The sequence below is a fragment of the Styela clava genome, chromosome 3 (assembly GCF_964204865.1).
Source record: "Styela clava chromosome 3, kaStyClav1.hap1.2, whole genome shotgun sequence".
NCBI lineage: Eukaryota > Metazoa > Chordata > Ascidiacea > Stolidobranchia > Styelidae > Styela > Styela clava.
In genome coordinates, this window is record NC_135252.1 from 24,109,889 (window position 1) to 24,132,333 (window position 22,445).

A 22,445-nucleotide genomic window follows, 5' to 3' on the forward strand; every position below is an offset into this window, starting at 1 on the left:
ACAGGTTTCGCTGACTGTTAGTTGATGGTGATTTTATTCTATGGGTGTGCAGGTGATCCTTGGGAGAAGTGCCCATTTTGAATGCGAATGAGGGTGTGTGTGAGTAATTCTTTTGAGTTGCAAAACATATACCTGAGTCCAATTTATTATCTATGCCTATGAGGTTACAATGCCCTGACAGCTAACTTGTGCGAAGCGAACGCATGTCATAAGATCAATTACCAAAATTTCTGTGCCTGCAACTACTAGAATGCCCATATTACTAAATAAACTTACGGCCCACGGTTTCACCCAGTTATTTGTATCTGGCTTTTCTGTATTGAAAGTTGCACCCAGGTCTAAGGCATTCAGAGAACAATCTGTCAAGAAATATTAAACTCTGGCTCCCAACTTAAAGAAAATCGAATCATAATCACAAAATCTTTGGCTCATACAAGCTTTGTTACTTATCGATTTTAATCGGTAAGTATGTTGATAGGTATTTGTCTGTTAGATGCACGCGATATCTCACGAAAGCGAGATTGAATCTGCTCCAGATTTTGCATGTGCATTCATCATGTCGGACCAAAAGCCTATTGATTTTGGATGAATTATGTCGTATAATTAGCGAGTTATTAATTAATTAGTGATCTAGATTTTTGTAAAGCGAGAGAATTTTGAGATCCGCCGAGTGTGTATGTGCGATGCGCAAGTTACAAGAGCGGATGAATCGAAACTGCAGTTTCTGTTTGGAGGGATCCCCTAACTCTCGATCGATAAGTCTTCGGTTTCCAACCGATATTCTCGTTTAAATCTTTATTTAAAATGCTTAGTCAGTCTTTAAGCAGGGGTTCTCAAACTTTTCAAGCTGTGCCCTCTTTTTAGAATTTGTCTTATCTCGCGCCCCACCTTAAAAATAACAGATAGTAAGGCAGAAGTATAAAAACATGGGTACTCCCGAAGTATGCGCATCAAGATGTCGCATAACCTGAACCCTAACCTCGTACACAACCTGAGTTCAGGTTCTGCGCCATCTTGGTGCGCATACTTCAGGAGGTCCAAATTATGTATATATACAAAACAAGGCGGGCAAAATTAAATCTTACCAATTTTTTTATTTAATATTAGCTTCACGCCCCACTTTTGGTGGCTCGTCCCACCGTTTTGAGAACCACTGGTCCAAATGTTTAACCATATGTTTGAAGTTTTGACTTTTTGGACACGAAGTGGACATAACGATCGTTTCAATATCATGTTGTTCTTGTTCTTTGACACGTTTTTAAAAAGTCGCTTTTCTCTTCGAATACTGGACCAATTGCTTTGAAAATTTTTCTCCAGAAGGCTATTACTTTTTTTTCGCTATGACGTCATCAAAATTATTGCCATTGGGTGGCGCTACGTGTCCATATATTTGAGCATAGCTCTCTTGTTATTTGTATCATCAAAAGTCTGAAAATACATTTGAAAAATTCAAAATTACTCCTGGGTTAAAATAAGACTCTAGATGCATATCCTAGAGAAGGGTTTCCCAAACTGGGTCGCGGGCTGGTCCGTTATGAAAAGTGTCTAAAACATAGAAATATATCATATAATCTTATCGAATTGCCGTTAGCCAGTAATTACTGTTAGCATGTATTGATTCAGACCTTAAAGAGTTTTATTTCGTCAAAGGAAGCATTATCCTTCCTCGTTGGTTAGCCACAGAAATTGATACGACGCGGGATGGGGGTCCTTCTAAAAATCAGATTCACAAACAGGGTCCACGGCTCAACAAGTTTGGGAAACCCTGTCCTAGAGTATAGAGCAGGGGTTCCCAGGCTTTTTTCAGGACGACCCCAAAGACAACTTTCAAGTGTCCAGTGCGAACCCAGGTCAATATATATATTCTGAAGCTTCTTTCTTTAAAGTAGGATAGGATTAACATATTTATCCCGGGGGAGAAGAAAGCCGATAAGACGGCTTATCCATATGGCGAACCACGGCCTCTCGTCCGGTTATCATTCCAAGTCGGGTGTTGGATTAGTTTTACTGTATTGTTTGTTTTCGGAAGCATGGACTTGGTGGTGGAGGAAGCCGTAACCGACCAGCGGTTACGTGAACCACCCAACGACCGCAAGGAGTCCAGCAATTCTCTCGCACATAATCATTCCTGCATGGGATTCGAACCTGCGAACCCACGCAGAGTAATTAGAGGTGCGGTGGCGAGCGTATTCCTAACGCTTAGCCCGTTGAGCCACACCGCCGCGCCAGTAAGTAAAGTATTTAGTAAATTAAGCTAAAACCAAACAGTGATGTCACAATAATCACCTACATTTCGGCCTGTTTTAGAGTAAGCCATGGTACAAACTGCTAAATTTAACATGGTTTGTCAAATCTTAGATGTTTTGTACATCCATCCTCTACCATAACTCAGCGACCCCATGACCTGTTTGCGACCCTACCCCTGCATCACTCCGACCCAATTTGGGGTCGCAACCCCTGGTTTGGGAACCCCTTTTATGGAGTAAAAATAATATAAACAAGGTCCGCCTGCCTAGCAGAAGAAAGAAAACCAACAGAAACTTGAAACATTTATTCCCATATCTGCATAAATACTAATAATTTCTTACGGCTAAGTAATACGAAAATGCAAGAATAAAAAGAAGCAATGTTGCTGAAATCAGCAGTTGTAAGTAGGGACATTCATATGATTTAGAAAGAAGCAATGCAAAGGCATCACAGGCTGTCGTCATGGCTACTTAGATTGTTGGTGCACAGTCATTTATTTGCTGTTGAAACGCAAGATTACTGGGCATACAAGATACATGCTTTGGCGTATTTATTGTTTTTTTTAAATAGCATATACAGTTCGACTTTTTAAAGGCAAATTGGTAAAATATAAGACAACCAATCATAGAAATTTTTTGAAGAATGATTGAATATTATGAGGTGAATGATATGAATTGATAACATTCTTGAAAGGTTTTGGAAACCTACTTTCTGAAAGGAGGTATAACAGTGGTTCTCAAACTCTATTCCACTCACTACTCTAATCACTGCTGTAGCAGGTATCAAAATAACCATATTGAACTATCGCATCACGTTGGTTGGATTTGCACTAAATAGCATTTTAGTTCAGCATCTCGGTATAAAATTTATAAAACAACTTGCATCTAAAAATTGATTCCACAACAATCATTACAAAGTACAACAAAACAATATAACATCAACTTAAAACCACACTTGTAAAAGATTGAAAATGAGGCCCCAAATTGCATAAAAAGAGAGTAATCTTTTGTTGATGGAAAGATCAAAAATTCTTCAAAATAAGGGCATTAGTTCAAGGTCATCCTTGTCTAGTCCAAGGTCAAAAAGATCGGTTTTCATTTGCACTAAATAGCATTTCAGTTCAACATCCAAGTATAAAATTCATAAAAAAAAAGTTAACACTTTACACTACACAATACAACACAAAACCATATAACATCAAACTAAAACGTCACTTGTAAAGGTTGAAACACCACAAAGATAAATTAGGCCCTAAATTGCATAAAAGGAGAGTAACCTTCAGTTTATAAAAAGTTCAAAAATTCTTTCAAGGTCACTGAAATATTCAAGGTCATTCTTGTCTAGTTCAAGGTCACCGTGACTATTCCAAGGTCACTAAAATATCAGATATATTTTTTTGTTTAGTTCAAGATTGCTTTCTTGCTCCAAACATTGTTAGTGGACACCCAAGGTCATTTCATTCAGCTCAAGGTCACTGGAATTCATAGCCTACTGCGATTCCAACTCCCTCAGTGCTGTTCGGTCTGTAGGTGATCTGGTACAATGCTGTTGGAACATTCACTGGAACAAAAAAATAAAGAATTGAAGTAATATATATATATAAGTCAAATCCTAGCCTGTGGCTGTACTTAATGCACTAATGTAATATTGCTGGAAAAATCTATTCTTTCCGCATGTCTCGGCGATTGGGGCATGGTGCTAAAAGTAAGAATGCGCTCGCCCCCTCTGATTCGCTCTCCTCTACATCTAAAAATCCTATTCTCACCATCAGTGAGTGGAGTAGGCTATCTTGGTAAAATGGCACTCATAGCAAAGCTGAAAAATGCGGCCCCTTAATAGAAGTAGACGATTTATAATGACTGTTATCTCCGTTTTTGCAGCCCTGTCCAACTAGTGTCCATGGCTGCCACACCCCAGATATGCAACTGCTGACCATTTCCAGGCCAGGCTTGTCCAGACTACCGTATTTGCTCGTTTTGTAGCCCGGGCCCATATTTTTTTCAACCAACTCACTAACCGGGCCCTTATTCAAGCACGGGCACTTGTTATTTTTAAGTAAAATTATACACAAAAATTACGATATCTTTGAAGACAAATATTTGCTGACATTAATCCTTTTTCCATGTCAATTTATTCACGCCAAACGCACGTTGAAACGACGCACTTGGGCGTTTGAGAACCACGGTGTTACGTAATCAATGCTATCTGTTATGTACTTGGACGCCTAAGGTGTGAGTGTTATCTACCAGCGCTTGAAATTCAACAGCGTTGTGACAAAAGCGCTTCTTATTTCCCATTGTTCTCTACCAATGAAAAATCAGCTTTTACATCGGGCGGGTATTCAAGCACAGGCCCTTATTTATTTTTATGTTCTGTTCACACGGGCGGCTATTCAAACGGGCCCTTGATCAAGATCGGGCGTTAAAATGAGCATATATGGTATTTGTTAGAAAAACTTGGGATTTTTTATACAAATTTTGCTCAAAATGGAAATATTACTGATACTGATAGACTAAGAGTTATGTATAAATAGTCTCCTTTTTGTGACTGAAATCGCAATAGATAGCGTTTAATATGGCCTTGAAAAAGATTGAACTCAGAACAAAGTTACAAACAGTGCCACCTTGTCTAGAGCTACTGGGAAAAGAGGATTAGAGCGTGTTTGTTAAATTTCATTTGACGAGAGACTAAAGCAGTTCATCAAGTCAATACAATGAGGAAAGCAGATTTGATTTATAGCCCACTTGACCAAATATCAAAGAAATCTTAGTAACAATCAGAGATCAATTTCCTATATTTCTGAGTGAATGCTCTTATCCTCGCTTGGAGCAAAACTTCTTGTCGTAAAACATGAATGAAAGTTGCAAGTTTGCTCAAAGCAGGGCTTTGAGACCCCAAATGAAATCAAAGTACAGATAGAACCACCCATGATTCGAAATGATAGGATAGGATAGGATTCACATATTTATCCCGGGGGAGAGGAAAGCCAATAAGACGGCTTATCCATATGGCGAACCACGGCCTCTCGTCCGGTTACCATTCCAAGTCGGGTATGGGATTAGTTATATTGTTTGTTTTCGGAGGCATGGACTTGGTGGCGGAGGAAGCCGTACCGACCAGCGGTTACATGAACCACCCACCCAGCTATTCTCTTGATAAGGATGATAAGTGATACTCACATATTTGTCCTTCTTCTAAAACGAATCGCACTTTACTACATTTCTCCTGACACATTCGAATGGGGTTAAGAATAAACTCAAATCTTCCTGATACCTGGGCAATCCAGATCCCCATGTCATCTTGTCTTGGTCGAAGCTGAAAAAATATAAACAATTTATGATGATACAACAAGCGACATGGAATCTTAGAGAGAGAGAGAGAGAGATTTATTGCCACAAAAACAAAATCAACACTAATATAAACATAATACAATAACGAAAATATTCCACAGTAATTGATTATTGCTTTGTGCGGGTCGCTGTGCAAGACCAAAACTCTTAGACAATTCACAATAGACCCCTCCAGGGTTGTATAAATTTTGAGAAAATCAAATTCTGGTGAATGCAAAATATTCTTAATAATAGACTGTTAAGATGGCTAAACCTAATGCTTCTGGATTTCGGTAGAAAATATTGACTTCTTGGCGCTCCAGAAGTGTGTGTACCAATATGGAGGTAATTAGTTTTGTTCGCATACTTTACACCAAGTTGTGTGAAGGGACTGAAACCTATGGGCAGGGGGTATATTCACTTGGCTAACACAGGCAGTCCCCGAACTCTTGATAGAACTAAAATAAGGAAAATCGGAATAAAATTATGGCCTAACCCTAGCCTGGTACACATTGTACAAGAGTGAAGGCTTCTTTCATAAGTATTTGTTCCATCACCATTAAAAGCTGGACCAATGGAGCAGTGACTTATTGTTGAATATATAATAGCTACCAGAAATTTCAGTGGCTCCAGATCCTAAATCTTTTACGACATTTTCTAATACTTCATATCGACACCTCAAAACCAAACAGTGCTTAGCTCTACATTTTGGTCTATTTGCCTTATCTCTAGGTGCTCTAGATCAGGGGTTCTCAAACTTTTGGTGTTGCGGAGCCCTTGAAAAGTTGACTATCATTCACGGAGCCCCAAAATAAATGTTAAAATTGTTACTTTCCGATTAATATTCCTGAGTAAGTTAAAAGTACTGGTCGAATCTTTTCCTTTTTGACATTTCGGAAGACTTGAAAGGCCACTAATAATGTGCGCGATTGCATTTTGTTAGAATCGCCGATTGTTTTCGTCAGCATGGCGGGTTTTTAAACATCTTTACGTCGGTGTTTATTCTCCCTAAATCAAAAATTTCCTTCGGCATATATATACATGTATTGTTCTACAATGACGACGATAATTGCTTATTTGTTCTCGTGGGGAATTATGAGTTCAATGTGAAAAACATGTTACCGTATTATAGTCATCTGCGACGAAATGCTAAAAATAATAATTATTAAAGAGGTAAATCCGCAGCTCAAATTTCTTGATTGAAAAACGGCATTCTGAAATATTAAAACTTGAAATGGAAAATCACACTATAAGTTTGGTTTCAGCAGACTCACGTCAGATTAAAAACGCTTTTATAGGCATTGTAAATCACAAAATTTGATGTTTTGTTAGTTTTTTTTGGTTATTCATCGTAGTAACTGCGAAATTGAAACACAGTCAATTGTACGCATGGTGTACCTTTTTTCATTCTGAAACTACCAACGGAGCCGCATACAATAAAATAAATTTCAATCATTCGTATTTTGCCCAGATCTTGTGATTTTTCAAACGGCGATCTTATCTTGCTTAAAAATAATCTCGAGTGCGAAAGAACACATCAAGTTTGACAAATCGCAAAAATACGATTCCAATTTATTCATAGTTGGCAGTTTATCACGTATTTTATGTTATTTTAGAATAGTATTCTTTCCTTTTAGGAATCCTAATAGTAATTTCGAATGAAACGTGAGTAAAGTTGAGCAGAATTAAATTATTACGACAAGACACTTTAAATACTCGCATCGGTCATGCAATGAATATTTTACGCAACAGAAATCTCGTTATCCGTTTTTTTTTCAATTGCTAAATGATGTTGCGCGGAAATTTCCGATTTCAATTTTGAACCCTTTCAAGAAACCTGACTGCGCTCCAGCTCATAAATAACGTCATTTTTAATTCCGCATCTTTACCATATTTCAAGGCTATATTATTGTCAAATTTTATAAAAGCTGTTCTTGCTTCTTTGAACAGTTACAAAATTGGCCAGTATTTTGAAAAGTAATCGAATAGCTCGCGGAGCCCTTGGGTTCCTCTCCCGGAGCCCTGGGGCTCCGTACGGAGCACTTTGAGAACCTATGCTCTAGATCTCAAGACAGCTATGGACATAACCCTGCTTTTTTTAGGGCATTTGAGAACTAAACAGAGCTGTGTCTACTATAGTGGACTTAGCTCTGGATAACTGCCTTGTAAGTTGGGGCTAAGTCCGTTTTTTGGACATAGCTCCTCTCAAAAAATATAATACAAAGCGCTAAGTCCATACCAGCCTCTATAATAACATAATAAAGGGGCCCTAAGTCCAATAAAATTGTTTCTGGTCCAGAAAATTGAGAGCCAAAAAGGGTTAAGTCAAAAAAAAAACCCGCCAAAAAAAATTGGGGCGGAGCACAAATTTTTTCATACCATCTAAATATGGCCTTCATTGTAACTTTGGTGGACCATAAAAACTAGACATCCTCGATGTAAGGTATTAGAGAAATAAAAAAAAGAAACAAAAAAAAAACGTTTTTTGCGTTTTTCTCAAAACTAGAAAAATGGACTTAGCCCAATTTGGATTTCATGCGTCGATATAAGTAGTGAAAAATATAATTTTAATTTAATTTCAAGGTATTAAGTTAAACTCTAGAACTTGGAACCATTAAATAAATCATGGTTCATGTTTCATGGTGGTGGAACATCAGGAATTAGGGCCAGAGATGGGATCTAGGTTCGAATGAAATGCACTTACAAAAAGTCCTTTCAATCCTTCTGTAGCATTCTGTCTTGCCATCATCAAATAACTGAGCCCTCTGATTGGTTCACACATACTTGGCAGAAAATATGGCTTTGTGTAGTAATAATGCAGTGCTTTGTAACTGTTTGGACCGATATTAGACCTGGTTTAAAAAGAGGAAAATGTTAGACAGCCCTGTTAAAAGAGAAGTGACCGCACTGTGAAATAGTGTAACTTAAGGATAAGATTTACATATTTATCCCGGGGGAGAGGAAAACCGATAAGACGGCTTATCCATATGGCGAACCACGGCCTCTCGTCCGGTTACCGTTCCAAGTCGGGTATGGGATCAGTTTTTTACTGTATTGTTTGTTTTTTTCGGAAGCATGGACTTGGTGGTGGAGGAAGCCGTAACCGACCAGCGGTTACGTGAACCACCCAACAACGGCGAGGAGTCCAGCAATCCTCTCGCACATAACCATCCCCGCATGGGATTCGAACCTGCGAACCCACGCAGAGTAATTAGAGGTGCGGTGGCGAGCGTATTCCTAACGCTTAGCCCGTTGAGCCACACCGCCGCGCCCCTTCAATATTTCACTGCTCGATAACCAACTGTGGTTCCGGCGATTCCATTTCCCAGTAAAACACTGTAATTATCATTTTCTCATGTTTTGTGCTGCGTGATATTTTACTTGTTGAAAAAATTAAACTTGACCTTGGGCACAATATGGTTGTATGGTATCAGACTATCACTGTGTATTCTGTATTTTTGTTGTTAGTGAGATTGTTGGAGAAGCACGGCGCGGCGGTGTGGCTCAACGGGCTAAGCGCTAGGAATACGCTCGCCACCGCACCTCTAACTACTCTGCGTGGGTTCGCAGGTTCGAATCCCATGCAGGGATGGTTATGTGCGTGAGGATTGCTGGACTCCTCGCCGTCGTTGGGTGGTTCACGTAACCGCTGGTCGGTTACGGCTTCCTCCACCACCAAGTCCATGCTTCCGAAAACAAACAATACAGTAAAATCTAATCCCATACCCGACTTGGAATGGTAACCGGACGAGAGGCCGAGGTTCGCCATATGGATAAGCCGTCTTATCGGCTTTCCTCTCCCCCGGGATAAATATGTATAATCCTAATCTAAGCACACACATATGTATGATATGGGAAAGGTTACACAGCCAATTAAGAAAACCTCATGCTTAGAATCTACTAAAGCCAAATTAACGCATTTTTTGTGGTCTAGCAAAGTAAATGCCATAACTTCTCAAAATAACACCAAACAATTATGAGATGTGAAGCTTATATGGATTTTTTAAAAGTCTGTCTGGCACCGAATGAAATTATTGACAGACTCATGTAGTTAAAATGAAGACCATCAGCGTAAATTAATTTACGCAGTATATCCCATGCCAAAGAGGGTATAGCGTTCAGTCAGTCAGTAGTTTATTTTTCACCAAAATGAAAATGCACTCACAGTGAACATAAACTTAAAAAAAGTTGAAAATGACATTTCAGCGTTCCATGCGAGATGTACTTTTATTTGAAAAAATAATGAAAATTTGGTCTGTATTTTATCACATTTTTGTTTGGCATTATTTAAGCACTTGCTTCGTTAGACCTCTTTTTTTGTGTATTTACCCTTAACAGGACTTTGTCAAGTAAACACTGATACATCAAAACTTATTAGTTTTAAAACCAATGACATTTTTCTGCTCTGATCAGCCTTTTTATTAGACATCTCCCATCTTAAATCTGAATAAGAATCTGTACTAACAGTCAGTGATATGTAAGAAGCTAACATACGTGGAAGGATTAGAATCTACATAGGCGGCCATTGTGTATCCAATTTACTATACCGTGGATGAGGTGGTGGACTCAAGATTTACTTACCATTGAGCAGTGAAATTAGGGTATCTCCCCTCCTTCGCCTCATTGTAAACCCATTTCGCGAAAGCAGTGACATTTCCCACGGTTTTTGGAAGGCCTTTTGTTGTTCTGAAATGATTTGTCTGTTTCTCTTCCGTTACTTTCATTGTTCGTTCATCAGTAGCATATAACTGGAAAAATGAAAGATTTTTAGTGTTATTAATAACACCGCACGGGTATATTGCAGTAGAGATGTACCGATACCACTTTTGTCGCCGATACCGATACCGATCCGATACCAGCTAAAAACGCCGATACCGATACGCCGATACTACAAAAAGGCCGATATTACCGATATTCCGATACCGATACTATGTAATTATTACTTAATTAGGTATGCTGTGTAGGGCAGACGGGTTAAAACAATGGTCTTTAAGCGTTGTTCATAGTACACATTATTTCAGATCGAAAAAAAAGATATATATATATCACATAATATGAAATTAATGTTTGGTATCCATATGCTGTAACTGATTAAGATACATTGTACAGTAACGCTAGTAATCTCGGTGTTCAATTAGAAAACTCATAAGCCGGGATGTCCAATTTGAATTTAATGTTAATATCGCGAGCTTCGAATATCGTTATTCGTGTTTAAAAGAATATCGAATATCACCCACACATTCTAGCGCCGCCGTCCTACGTTCAAATTAAAAGCATTTTACAAATATTTAATTTAGTGGCTAATCGTAATCGTCGAAGCAATAAGTCAAGGCCAACATGGAAGAATATCAATCAGCACCGACAAAAAGAAGGCCCACCGATAACCGTTGAGGATGTTTTTTTACTTCACTATTTTATAATATTTTACAATTTAATCATATATCATATATATATCATATATTATATATCATATATTTTGAGACAGTCTAGGGCTAGGCGGTCAAGTCAATATATCTATAAAGAAATCGTGTAGTTAAGCAGAATTAAAATTAATACCTGTGTAGTGGGATAATTGTGTCGGAATTTAGTTTATCGATGTCGACGGACTAAATGACACTCGTACTTGACGACAAACAGTCAGAATTTATACCCGCGCCAAAAGTCCATGTGCCGTTAATAAGGAAGGACCCCAATTCCACTGTATGATTTAAAACTGGGCGCCTAGTTGCTTTTTGTTATGTGCTGTGTTGATATATTTCTTCATAAAAACCATGTAATATTAAAAATGTCAATATAAAAATTTGACAGCGGAAATAGCCAAATTAGTTGAGCTAGTTTAGCTGATAAATAGCTAAAAACACGTGAATCCTATTCTCTCGCAGGGGTGGGGACATGTATGGCTCATAGCTCACGATCTCTCCAGACAAAAATAAATTAAAAAGTAGTATTCCAACTTATCTTTTAAAACATTCTGGACCATATCAAAAAGGTAAATATATCGGTAATATCGGCCTTAATCTAACCGATACCGATACATGGCCGATACCGAAAAAATGGCCGATATTGCCGATACCGATACCGATACATCGGTACATCTCTATATTGCAGTGGTTCCGAATTTATTGATTTTTGACCCTTTCGAAAGCTTTTAGCACTCATGGCCCCTTGTTTGTCATTGCAGTAGTATTTATGAATGGACGTTATTTTTATTGGTAGATTTCTGTGAAATAACTTTATCAAGCAATGAAACTAGGAACAGGGAGTAACCAAACAAGAGGCCTTGGTTCGCCATATAATTAAGTCGTCTTAGCCTACAGCTTTCCTGGGGCACAGCGGTGTGGCTCAACGGGCTAAGCGTTAGGAATACGCTCGCCACCGCACCTCTAATTACTCTGCGTGGGTTCGCAGGTTCGATTCTCATGCAGGGATGATTATTTGCGAGAGGATTGCTGGACTCCTCGCCGTCGTTGGGTGGTTCACGTAACCGCTGGTCGGTTACGGCTTCCTCCACCATCAAGTCCATGCTTCCGAAAACAAAACAATATAACTAATCCCATACCCGACTTGGAATGGTAACCGGACGAGAGACCGTGGTTCGCCATATGGATAAGCCGTCTTATCGGCTTTCCTCTCTCTCAGGATAAATATGTAAATCCTAAAATCCTGGGATAAATATGTAAATCATATTCTATGTTTTAAAAACACACAACATAATCAAACCTCTATGAAAGTGTCCAAAGTAACTTTTTCCGTTGTTGCTCTCCAGTCAGTCATTGCATCAGACACGATCACAGGCTGCATGGAATAAATCTTCTCGGCTATGGGGTCTGTATCTGTTACATTTGTTATCGGAGTCAGTTCCGTGATGCATTTCTGGAAGATAATTGCCTTTATGAGTACCTCAAGGTCACTTGTACAAGGTCACTCTCACTTCTTAGTGTGACTTTGCTCATAGATAGGTCAGTCTCCTTTACTTTGAAGTGAATGCCTATAGTGCCTTGATCTTTATTCAAAGGTAGATAGATTGTTAATTTTAAAACTCCATATCACACACAAAATTGGAGAATTCTGGAAAGCACACACATGAAAAAGTAACTAAAAACAAAAACCTAGTTAAACAAGAATGGCCCAGAAATAAACAAACAAAAATACAAATGCATTGAACTTTCTGGCTGTTATACTTTTAAAACACATATGCTAATAATGACTAATTCAATCTGATACAGTATATGCCTTAATTTAAATGTCTTAAAAGGATGGAAATATAAAAATCAATTTTCAATCTGAGGAAGTAGAAGTTAACCATGAGTCCAATAAAATGCAAGGCAAGCCTCCCTTGCTCTGGACTAACTAATTCTCCTAAAGAAATTACTTATTGGATCTCCGCTTTTAGGAGACCCTTATTATCAGTCGTTCTGTCTGTCCGTGTATCTGTCTGTCTGTTTAGATGTAGCGTCTTAACGGCTGGACCAATCTGGATGGAATTTTTCACATGGGTTTTCCTGCCACCCTAGTAATGTGCGTTTTATGGAAAGTCTGGATGAAGGTTTCGTTTCCATGGAAACAACGAAAAACGCGCCGATCGTTATAAAATTTCAATTTTTTTCACAATTTATCGCCGTTTTCTCGCCAACCAAGTCGAAAACTAAAATTCCAAGAATGCTACCTTCTGCATGGCAAAATACTCTTTCCTTTAAGTTATCTTTGGTCTCGATACTCCATAAACTGGAGGAGCCTTAGAGATTTTAGTGAAGATTATTTTTTAATTTTCAACCACAATATACCAGTCACGCGAGTAGGACTACGAAACGCGCAGCGTTCAAAATCAACTGGCGTTTTTATTAGTGTCTCCTATTATTCGTTAGTAAACTGAAATGATGCGGGCCTCAAGCAATGGCGGAGATCCAATTGGGCGTGAACTGAAATGATGCGGGCCTCAAGCAATGGCGGAGATTAAATTGGGCGCCTACCGGCTTGTACTATTATTATGGCTACTAACCCAATACTCACCAAACAGTTTTCTTCAGTGAATTCCTCTTGTGGTGGATCGTAATACGGGTTCTCGAGGATGCACTCAGACAGGAACGGCCAGGTCCAATCATAGTATGGAAGGATCTAGGAAAAATAAGAATAGAAGAATTGATAACTATCAGTAGAGATTATGCGAGACTAACTCCTTATCCTTTCACAATGCTTTTGAGCCAGTGGACCTGTATGCGTATAATGCAAGGATGCTGTAGCAGGAATAAACATGACCATACTATGCAATTAACACAAATGTACAACCATAGTGTCCGTGTTTATGTAGTGTATATTCAGATGTTATCCCAATTCTCAATACTCAGACCCAACAAGACGGCATTCAATAAGGGCTAAGCATACAACCATAAAACATAATATATAAATAACATAAACACGGACAATACGATTCGTGACACTTGTCACATACTTGGTGTGATACAGATGAGACACATTATAGACGAAAGAAATTGTAATCGATAAGAGCTCAGTTATTTTAAATTTATATTTCATACTTACTGCAACCATAAACTTCTTTGTCACAACTCTAATTGCATAGCTTGTTGGTTCACAGTAATTCAATCCAACCATAGCAATTGTAGCAAGAAGAACGTAGAGTCCAATTCTAGTTGCTTTCTTAACTCTTCCCCTGAAAGGAAAATAAGATTTATTAATATATGATGCTCATCCGCACTTTTCACTTCAAACCAGGCCCTATTGAACAGCGTTTCACAAACTTTTTGGGCCTCTGATCCTATTTTAGAATCTTATTTTTGACGAACTCCAGCAGATCCCAGTTTGGGAAACCCAGCGATAGAAGATGCCACTCATATCTAATCACATGCGAGGAAATGCCTTCATTTCGATAAGTATTTCGGTAGTTAAGGTAATTTTTATTTTTTTTAATTTTATAAATTATGTGGGTCTCCATAAATATTAGTCAACTTGTATACGACTCGTTAACACCAAAAGTTGGGGAACCCCTGACCTATTATATATGGATATATATACCGGACCTATGACTCCCTCTCAATAACAAGATCATCCTTACCAAAAAAAATGAAACCATTAACAATACCCCCCCCCTCCCCCTAAAAAAAAGCATAAACCATCACCTTTTCTCAGCTTTAAGCATTGGTTTTGCTACTTCTTTGATCTTTTCTGGTTTGTACCCGGCATCAGTGCAGGCTTTATGAAGCCTTCGAATCTCCTGGTCCAGAAGTTTAAGTTTTTCCTTCATTGGCAAAGTCTTTGCTCCCGTCAGAGCGTCCATGGTTGACTTTGTTTCGGTCATGACTAGTTTTTATAGTAATATTCTAATGCTGATCGAATTAAAAAAAAAAAATAGTAGGATATCCTTATAAGATTTTTCATATTTATCATGGAGGGAGAAAGGGTGATGAGACGATTAAAACATGAAGAAATGAAAATGTCAGATGGGAGTTACTTAACTGCCGTAAAATTATTATAATTGGGCTCGGGTATAGTCTTTGCAACAAAAAAGAATTGAATCACACATTCAAGATTAATTCGTGGGCTGCACATTATTCAAAATTGACACTTCACGAGTCGCACAATTTTCCCTTGTGCGCCGCATTTGGCCCACGCGCCATCGGAGGCGCACCCCTGGTTTAAGTTTTTGCTTGTCTAGAGCCTTGTTCAAAGTTGAATTGTTCCAATGACTGAATGAAAACACCATCTCACATTAAGATTGTAGTGCATTGGGTAAGCAATGCCAAACCAAAAAATAATTAAAACCATTTGTTTTAGTACCTGCCTGCCCGAGGCCATGTTCAGAGTAACAATATTAAGACCTCTCTCATAAACAATTCCAATTTTTCCCAGAACAGCATCACCTTGCATCTTGCTCAAAGCCTTGTTTGGAGGGCGCCACAGGTAACTATTGGCTGATTAGGGTTTCCCAAACGATTAAAATGGCCGACTATTTCCTTGTCTGGCTGGACTGGTAATCAGACAAGAAGCCTTATGATTGAGCTGTCGCAAGTCCATGCATAGCTGGTTAACTAATCCCATACCCGGCATGGACTGGTAACCAGATGAAAGGCCGTGGTTCACCATATGATTAAGCCGTCTTAATGGCTTCTGTCTCCCTCGGACTAAATATGTAAATTCTATCCCATTGGCACCCTTTATTCTTCCCGTCAATATACTATACTGTACTAAAATATCTTTTCACGTTTTGTGAACCCTTTTCGCCTTTCCCTATCAACAGCCAATAGAAACGCGTTTCAATATTCATAACGCAACATTCGAAACGTGCTTCGCAATGACTCATTTTGATATCTCAATAAACACGGACAGAGATGGACCGTAGTTAGGCGCAAGTTTTATGTATGGTTCAACTATGGCCGTGCGTTCAAAAACACACAATAGTCTCAAGAGGGAAGTCTTAAATTGCCATATGGCTGATAAAACGTGCAACATGAGCATGCTTCATTGCATATGGGAACTCGGCACGTACGCAAAATAACCGTTCGGGGCTTTTTTATAGAATAATGCTTAAATATATGGACAATATGTTTTTTTATGGCCAGCATTGTTTTGGCAAAAGGTTAAATGAATTATATCGATGTCATAAAAAATCGCAAAATTCAGGTGAAATAAAAAACGTCACGGCGTAGAAATTGCTACTTGTTCTTCCCTGAAAGTAAGACCGGGTCTTATTTCAATTTTCTTTCAAAAAATACCACTACCTATATTTAGGACCTATTTTTGTCGGATGTCTTTTTTTTCATTTATCAAAACAAAATTACAAAGTAAAGAATTACGAGATTTCAAATATACAAAAATCGAGACTAACAGTTGAGGTTGCGTGAAACTAACTACCTTTCCTTGCTCTCTATGCCTTTGCGCAGGTGGATCCGTATGCGTATTACGCAAGGATGCTGTAGCAAGAGTGTAAATGGCTATTCTATTTAATTCAAAAGTCTTGCTGCACACGAACACAAATATATTTCTATAACGTTTCGTCTGACCGAGGTCAGACTTCTTCAGACAAGCATTTTACAACTAACCGATATGTTTAATCGGTATGTTTTTATTAAAAAAAAAAAAAGTTCGCGCTATCGACTACGGTAGGTCTTATTTTCAGGAAACACAGTACAACTTACTATTCTTTGGCGACTATAAACACATACAAGTACGAACAATTTGAAATTAATTGGTCCATTAGTCGCGAAGAGGAGCATTTAAATAAAACGATAACAGCGACAAGTTTAGTCTCCAATTATCCACATCGTGCATTAATTTATTACTTTCGGGTGAGCGCACATGCACCATTTTTTTAACAACACCTTTAAATTTACTTAGGGTTTTGTTCGCTTTTCCGATTCTGTAATCAATTTTATTTATTTTGTTTTTATCAATTATTTTATCGTTTTTTATGTTGATTATGGGGTCAAAATAAACTTATTATCATTCTCCGATACCTTCCGCAATGCTTCGTCTCCCCCAGCATTAACCCAACCTTTGTTTAGATACTATTAGGTGAGTGAACACGTACCACTTCTTTTTGACAATCCCTTCATCTTATATTCTGTAAATCTTATCCAAAGTTTGTTTACTCTCCTGATTTCATAATCAGTTTTTATTTATTCATTTTTATCAATCATTTTATCGTCTTTTATGTTGACTATGGGGTCAAAATAAACTTATTATTCCGCTATGCTTCGCCTGCCCCCAGCATTAACTCTAGCCTTTAGATACTATAAGCACGATCCGATAAGCAACGCATTGCTTTCACGCTACGCAAGCCTACCTTCCGCTACCCGCATGTCGACCCTGTTAAATAATTTAAGCGCTCAGCCAGCCGTGTAATATTACTATTAAGTACGCGCGTCAAAATAAACCAGAATTTTGTGGTACGTGTATCCATCTCAAGTTAGAATACGATGAATTGCTTTTTCTTGCCGCGTTACACCAAATCTACGGTACGTTTTTTGAATGCGCCGTCACTAATTTTTTAGTCTTTTTCTCCAAGTTTCCAGTTTATTTCAGATTAGGCCAAGCTGGCACGATAGCTAACTTTTAAATCGTTCATTCGATCAACTGGGTGGAAAATGTCTGCTCCGAAAAAGGCTAAAGACAAGTGGAATCACTTCAAGCGGCCTAAATTTCCAGTGATTCTATTATTAGGATTTTAATATGATAGATAATATTTTATAAATATGCCGGGGAAACTAAAGTGAAGAAGACGTTCTAATCATGTGTCGAACCAAGACTTCTCGTTCGATTGTCAGTCCAGTTTGGCTATTTCCGCAGTTATTTACATATTTACTTGTTTAAATCAAAATTTCTTTCTAGACTTCGATTTTGCTTCTAATTTATGATATAAGAAAATTATTAAAATTTAATAAACATAAGCGAATAATAGGCAATTTTTATGAAATTCAAAATGGTCTGAAATTACTTAGATCGCAGTTATATGGAATATAAAAGTATTTTAGCGATCCCGTTTTGCAAATACGTGTTCCCAGCGACAGAATGACTGTGTGAAAAGCTTTGTTCGTAACAAAAGTGCGAAACATTACCGCAGAATTTTGTTTGTAATCTCAGATCTCGCCTGGCTGCCTGGGATCGTATATATATAAAGAATTCGATGAATCTCCTTTTCCAAGTAACTCGTAGCGGTAGTGTGGCCTGTGAAAGCGGTGTTCTGATTTAAAATTACGAATTAAATGCTGACTGCTCAACGGTATCTATCCAGATTCTTGGTCTTAGCCAGTATAAACACCATATAAAATATCATCGATAAATACCTTCTCAATTTCTCGTCCAATATTTTGGTAAACTTTATATAACGAAATATAGATATAGAATTAAATATAGAAACGAAAACTTCATAAAAAGTCAGCGCGTAATTTATTTTAACCGATAAAAATTTAAATTAAAACGGCAATAAACGCAAATGAAAAGCGTTATTCTGAGCGAATCCCATTGCTTCGTTAAAGATTTCTACCTTTAAGCTAAGCACGCGTCCTTACAACATAATACACTCTATCGGGTGTATCCCACTCATCTTAGTAACACAATGGCTGGTAAACCGATACACAGACTTATTTCCTTCCGCATTTCCGCAAGTCAATGCACTTAAACGAGAATTTATGGTCCTCTACCGCCACTTGGAGACTGAACATTATTAAACAAGAGAGCTATGCTTAAATATATGGACACATAGCGCCACCCAGTGGCAATAATTTTGATGACGTCATGGCGAGAGAAAAAAGTAATACCCTTCTGGAGAAAAATGTTATCTTTAACCACTGAAAATATCAAAGCAATTGGTCCAGTATTCGAAGAGAAAAGCGATTTTTTAAAAATGGAGACGGAGACAAATAACAATAACAATAACAACAAAATTTTGAAACGATCGTTATGGCCACTAAACGTGTCCAATAAATTACTGAAATGTGATGCTGGCTTAGTTACGTCTAACGCTTTAACCGCTAGGCCAGAGTAGAATTTTTGAACTTGTAGCGACAAGAAAATTGAGGTCAGAATTTCGACAAAAATTCAAAACTTCGCCTCTCCTTCTCGAAATTTGAAAAATAGCATACATTTCCTTTTTTCGTAACTCGAAACGCTTTTCAGACCGTCAACCCGGACCAAATGGCGTATCTATGGTGTAGCAGCCATGGCTCGTGCCATGGGCGCCGTTTGGACAGGGGCGCAAAAATGGCGAAATATTTCAATTGTACAATGTTTCAATCAAATATTTCCAAATCGGAAATAATTGAAACTCGTATTTTTACGTAAATATTAACGTACAAGTATCTCAATTCAATAACAGTCGTCAAAAACTGTTAGTCAATGATCAAAGGGGCGCATTTTCAAACTTTGCCATGGGCGCCATTTTACCTAGATACGCCACTGCCCGGACCCGCTACCTGTCACGGTCTAACCCTTGGGTGGGCAACCTTTTTCGGCTCGCGTACCAAAATCGGTTAAAGTTAACGACAAAATTCTTCCGCGTGCCGACAAAAATTAAAAACAATTCTGTGCTACTTCAACGCGAAAATACACAATAATAAACCTTTTAACACGTACAGACAGATTCACTATTCGGAAAAATATCAGTCTTACAAATAGATTTGGTTACTTTTTTTATTCTATATCAGTGAGACTTCTGCTGCTGCATTACCGCTGATAGAGATTTTACATTGGGTTTGTATTTTGTAACTTTCAAAGAAATACACGAACTACTGGTTTCATCCTTCAGGCTAATACTATTATGAGACTTAATAAAGTTCATAACTGAGAACAGAGATTCACTAGCATTTGTAGATGAAAACATGGAGAGTAATGCAGTTACCCAGTTTTTAAGACACGGAAAATTTTGGGGGGTCGCATCCAAACAAGCATTAGTTCGTTTTCTGCACTTCTCTCTTGTATTCCCTTCTCCAATCGCTTATATTTCTTTCGAAATCAATTTATAACAGTGAGTTATCAAGTAACTCTAACCAACATAACTCTACAACTTTATAAACGAGAATATCGGTCGGAGACCGAAGACTTATCGATCTTAGATCGGTAATTAGTTAATAACTCGCTAATTATACGACATAATTAACCCAAATACTATAGGCTTCTAGACGTGAGATATCGCGGTCATCTAACAGACAGACATACACACATACAGACAAATACCTATCAATATACTTATCGATCTTAAGATCGATAAGTAATCAAGCAGAAATGAACAAAAAGCGTGGCACAGACGAACTACGAGCTTACGTAAGAATGTAGCCAAATGAATGCTGCGGTCATCTCGACAAAATTGCTCTATGTTCACTCATTACTTATCGATTTTAATTGGTAAGTATGTTGATAGGTATTTGTCTGTCTGTTTGTTTGTCTCTCTGTCTGTTAGATGCACGCGATATCTTACGAAAGCGAGATTGAATCTGCTCCAGATTTTGCATGTGCATTCATCATATGTCGGACCAGAAGCATATTGATTTTGGATGAATTATGTCGTAAAATTAGCGAGTTATTAATTAATTAATGATGGGACACAAGGTGTCACTATGGAGTAAGAGCGCTGTTTTGGGGGATCCCCTAACTTTCGATCGGTAAGTCTTCGGTTCTCTGACCAATATTCTCGTTTGTCACATCATAATATATTTCTTTGTAGCCATATGAGAGGACAAAAATAGTTTAAATAAATAACGGATCATTAACAAACGATAATGAATAGACGAACACCGAGTTAAACAGATACTTAAGAGTATTGAAACTTTCTGAAGCCTCGCTCGCGTGCTGTATAAATGGGCTCGCGTGCCAAGTTCGGCACGCGTGCCAGGGGTTGCCCACCCCTGGACTAACCCAATGGTATTCAAAAGATAAGACGCAGTGAGACAACGTTTTGAAGTAGGTGTGAAGCTAATTACAAATAAAATTCTTGTTAGATTTGATCTTGCTTTCCTTATTTTTGATATTTACCTTTTAAACTTCATTTAATTCATTGTTTACATTCCATCCACTTATTTCCAACGTGTTTTTTGAGTAAAACATACTCTCGCCTTACTATCTATTATTTGCAGCTTATTGTTAGCTAGTTATTTTTGATGTGGGGTGCGAGACTCTAAAATGGGTGCGCGGCTTAAAAGTTTGAGAACCACTGGTCTAACTTGAGAATTTCGGATCCCCCTCCTCTGAAAATTCCCCTACCCCCCTGTTCTCAAATGTTGAAAGTGCTGAGGCAACTAAACTTTTTTGACTTTTTGTGGAAGATTTTGACTTCTTTTATCTCTATGGAAAGAAAAGATTGAAAGGCTCGACGGTGTGGCGCATCGTGCTAAGCGCTCGCCACCGCATCTCTGATTACCCTGCGTAGGCGTGCTAAGCGCTCGCGTAGGTTCGAATCCCAAGTGGGGTTGATTACGTGCGAAAGGATTGCTAGACTCCTCGCCGCCGTAGCGTGGTTCTAGTAACCGCTGGTCGATTATGGCACTTCTGCCATCAAGTTCATGCACATCCGAAAACAAATAATCAGCTAACTAAACCCATACCCGACATGAACTGGTAACCGGACGAGAGGCCGTGGTTCGCCATATAATTAAGCCCCATGCTATCCTAAAATCATACTCCGACCAATTAAAAATTTCGGATTCGACTCTGGCAAGTTTAAAAACCTATCTCTAATATTTGACATTAAATAACTTTAAACCAACTACACGTATTGATACACTTACTACCCTGAGTAGTCTATTGATTCGAGTACTAATCGTCGTCTTCAATGCCCTCGGGACCTATAGAACATCGCGATGGATTATCCTAAATTAAAGGGGTTTTGTCTAGCTGGCAAAAATCAATTTGCAATGAGTCCAAAATTTTTATTAAGAGATGAAAAACATTTTACATTCGGATACAGCTTTATTGGATTTTTTGTTTAAACATGTTTTTGGAATTAAGGAAGCGATGCTCAAATATATGGACACGAACGCAAAAACTAGGCGGTAGTTTATCTTACAGTAGCATAAACTTTAAAAAAATTCTGACGTGTAGCGACGAAAAAGGTCGAAGAACCGCTACAAATATTTGTATTAATTTTCAGGAGGTCATTATCTGAAATTTCGAAGTGAAAACGATGTTGTTTTCCTGTTGGTATTTTTCTTCTTGTTATAAAGAAATTGCTTTACTTTATAAAGTTTATATGTACTGGTTCAAATGCTTTGAAATTTGCGGTGGTTGAAAATTGCTGTAGTCGCTGGAAGGTTATTTGCCTTTATTTATTTCAAATATTTCTGTGGGTTCTGGGGGATTTTCACTATTATGACTATACGCGCCCAAGTATCGCAATCGTTCTGGTTAAAAACTATAGTAGGCAAA

General features: G+C 38.1%; 1 protein-coding gene across 1 annotated transcript; it reads right to left on the bottom strand.

Annotated features, from left to right (window-relative positions):
- Positions 1-2,536: 2,536 nt before the first annotated feature.
- Positions 2,537-14,917, bottom strand: LOC120331037 (uncharacterized). Its single transcript, XM_039398059.2, has 8 exons — positions 14,711-14,917; positions 14,115-14,244; positions 13,587-13,691; positions 12,297-12,449; positions 10,158-10,324; positions 8,281-8,428; positions 5,427-5,562; positions 2,537-3,807 (listed from the first exon to the last, which is right to left on the bottom strand). The coding sequence occupies exons 1-8, from the start codon at positions 14,887-14,889 to the stop codon at positions 3,719-3,721; spliced, it is 1,107 nt and encodes a 368-aa protein (XP_039253993.2). The 5' UTR covers positions 14,890-14,917; the 3' UTR covers positions 2,537-3,718.
- Between the last annotated feature and the right edge of the window lie 7,528 nt (positions 14,918-22,445).

Coding starts and splice junctions, on each gene's coding strand:
- LOC120331037 (XM_039398059.2), bottom strand. CDS start 14,889: ATGACCGAAACAAAGTCAACCATGGACGCTCTGACGGGAGCAAAGACT. Junction 10,325..12,296: donor CTTTGGACACTTTCATAGAG/GTTTGATTATGT, acceptor TCATTTTTCCAG/TTATATGCTACTGATGAACG. Junction 8,429..10,157: donor CCTAATTTCACTGCTCAATG/GTAAGTAAATCT, acceptor TTTTTAAACCAG/GTCTAATATCGGTCCAAACA.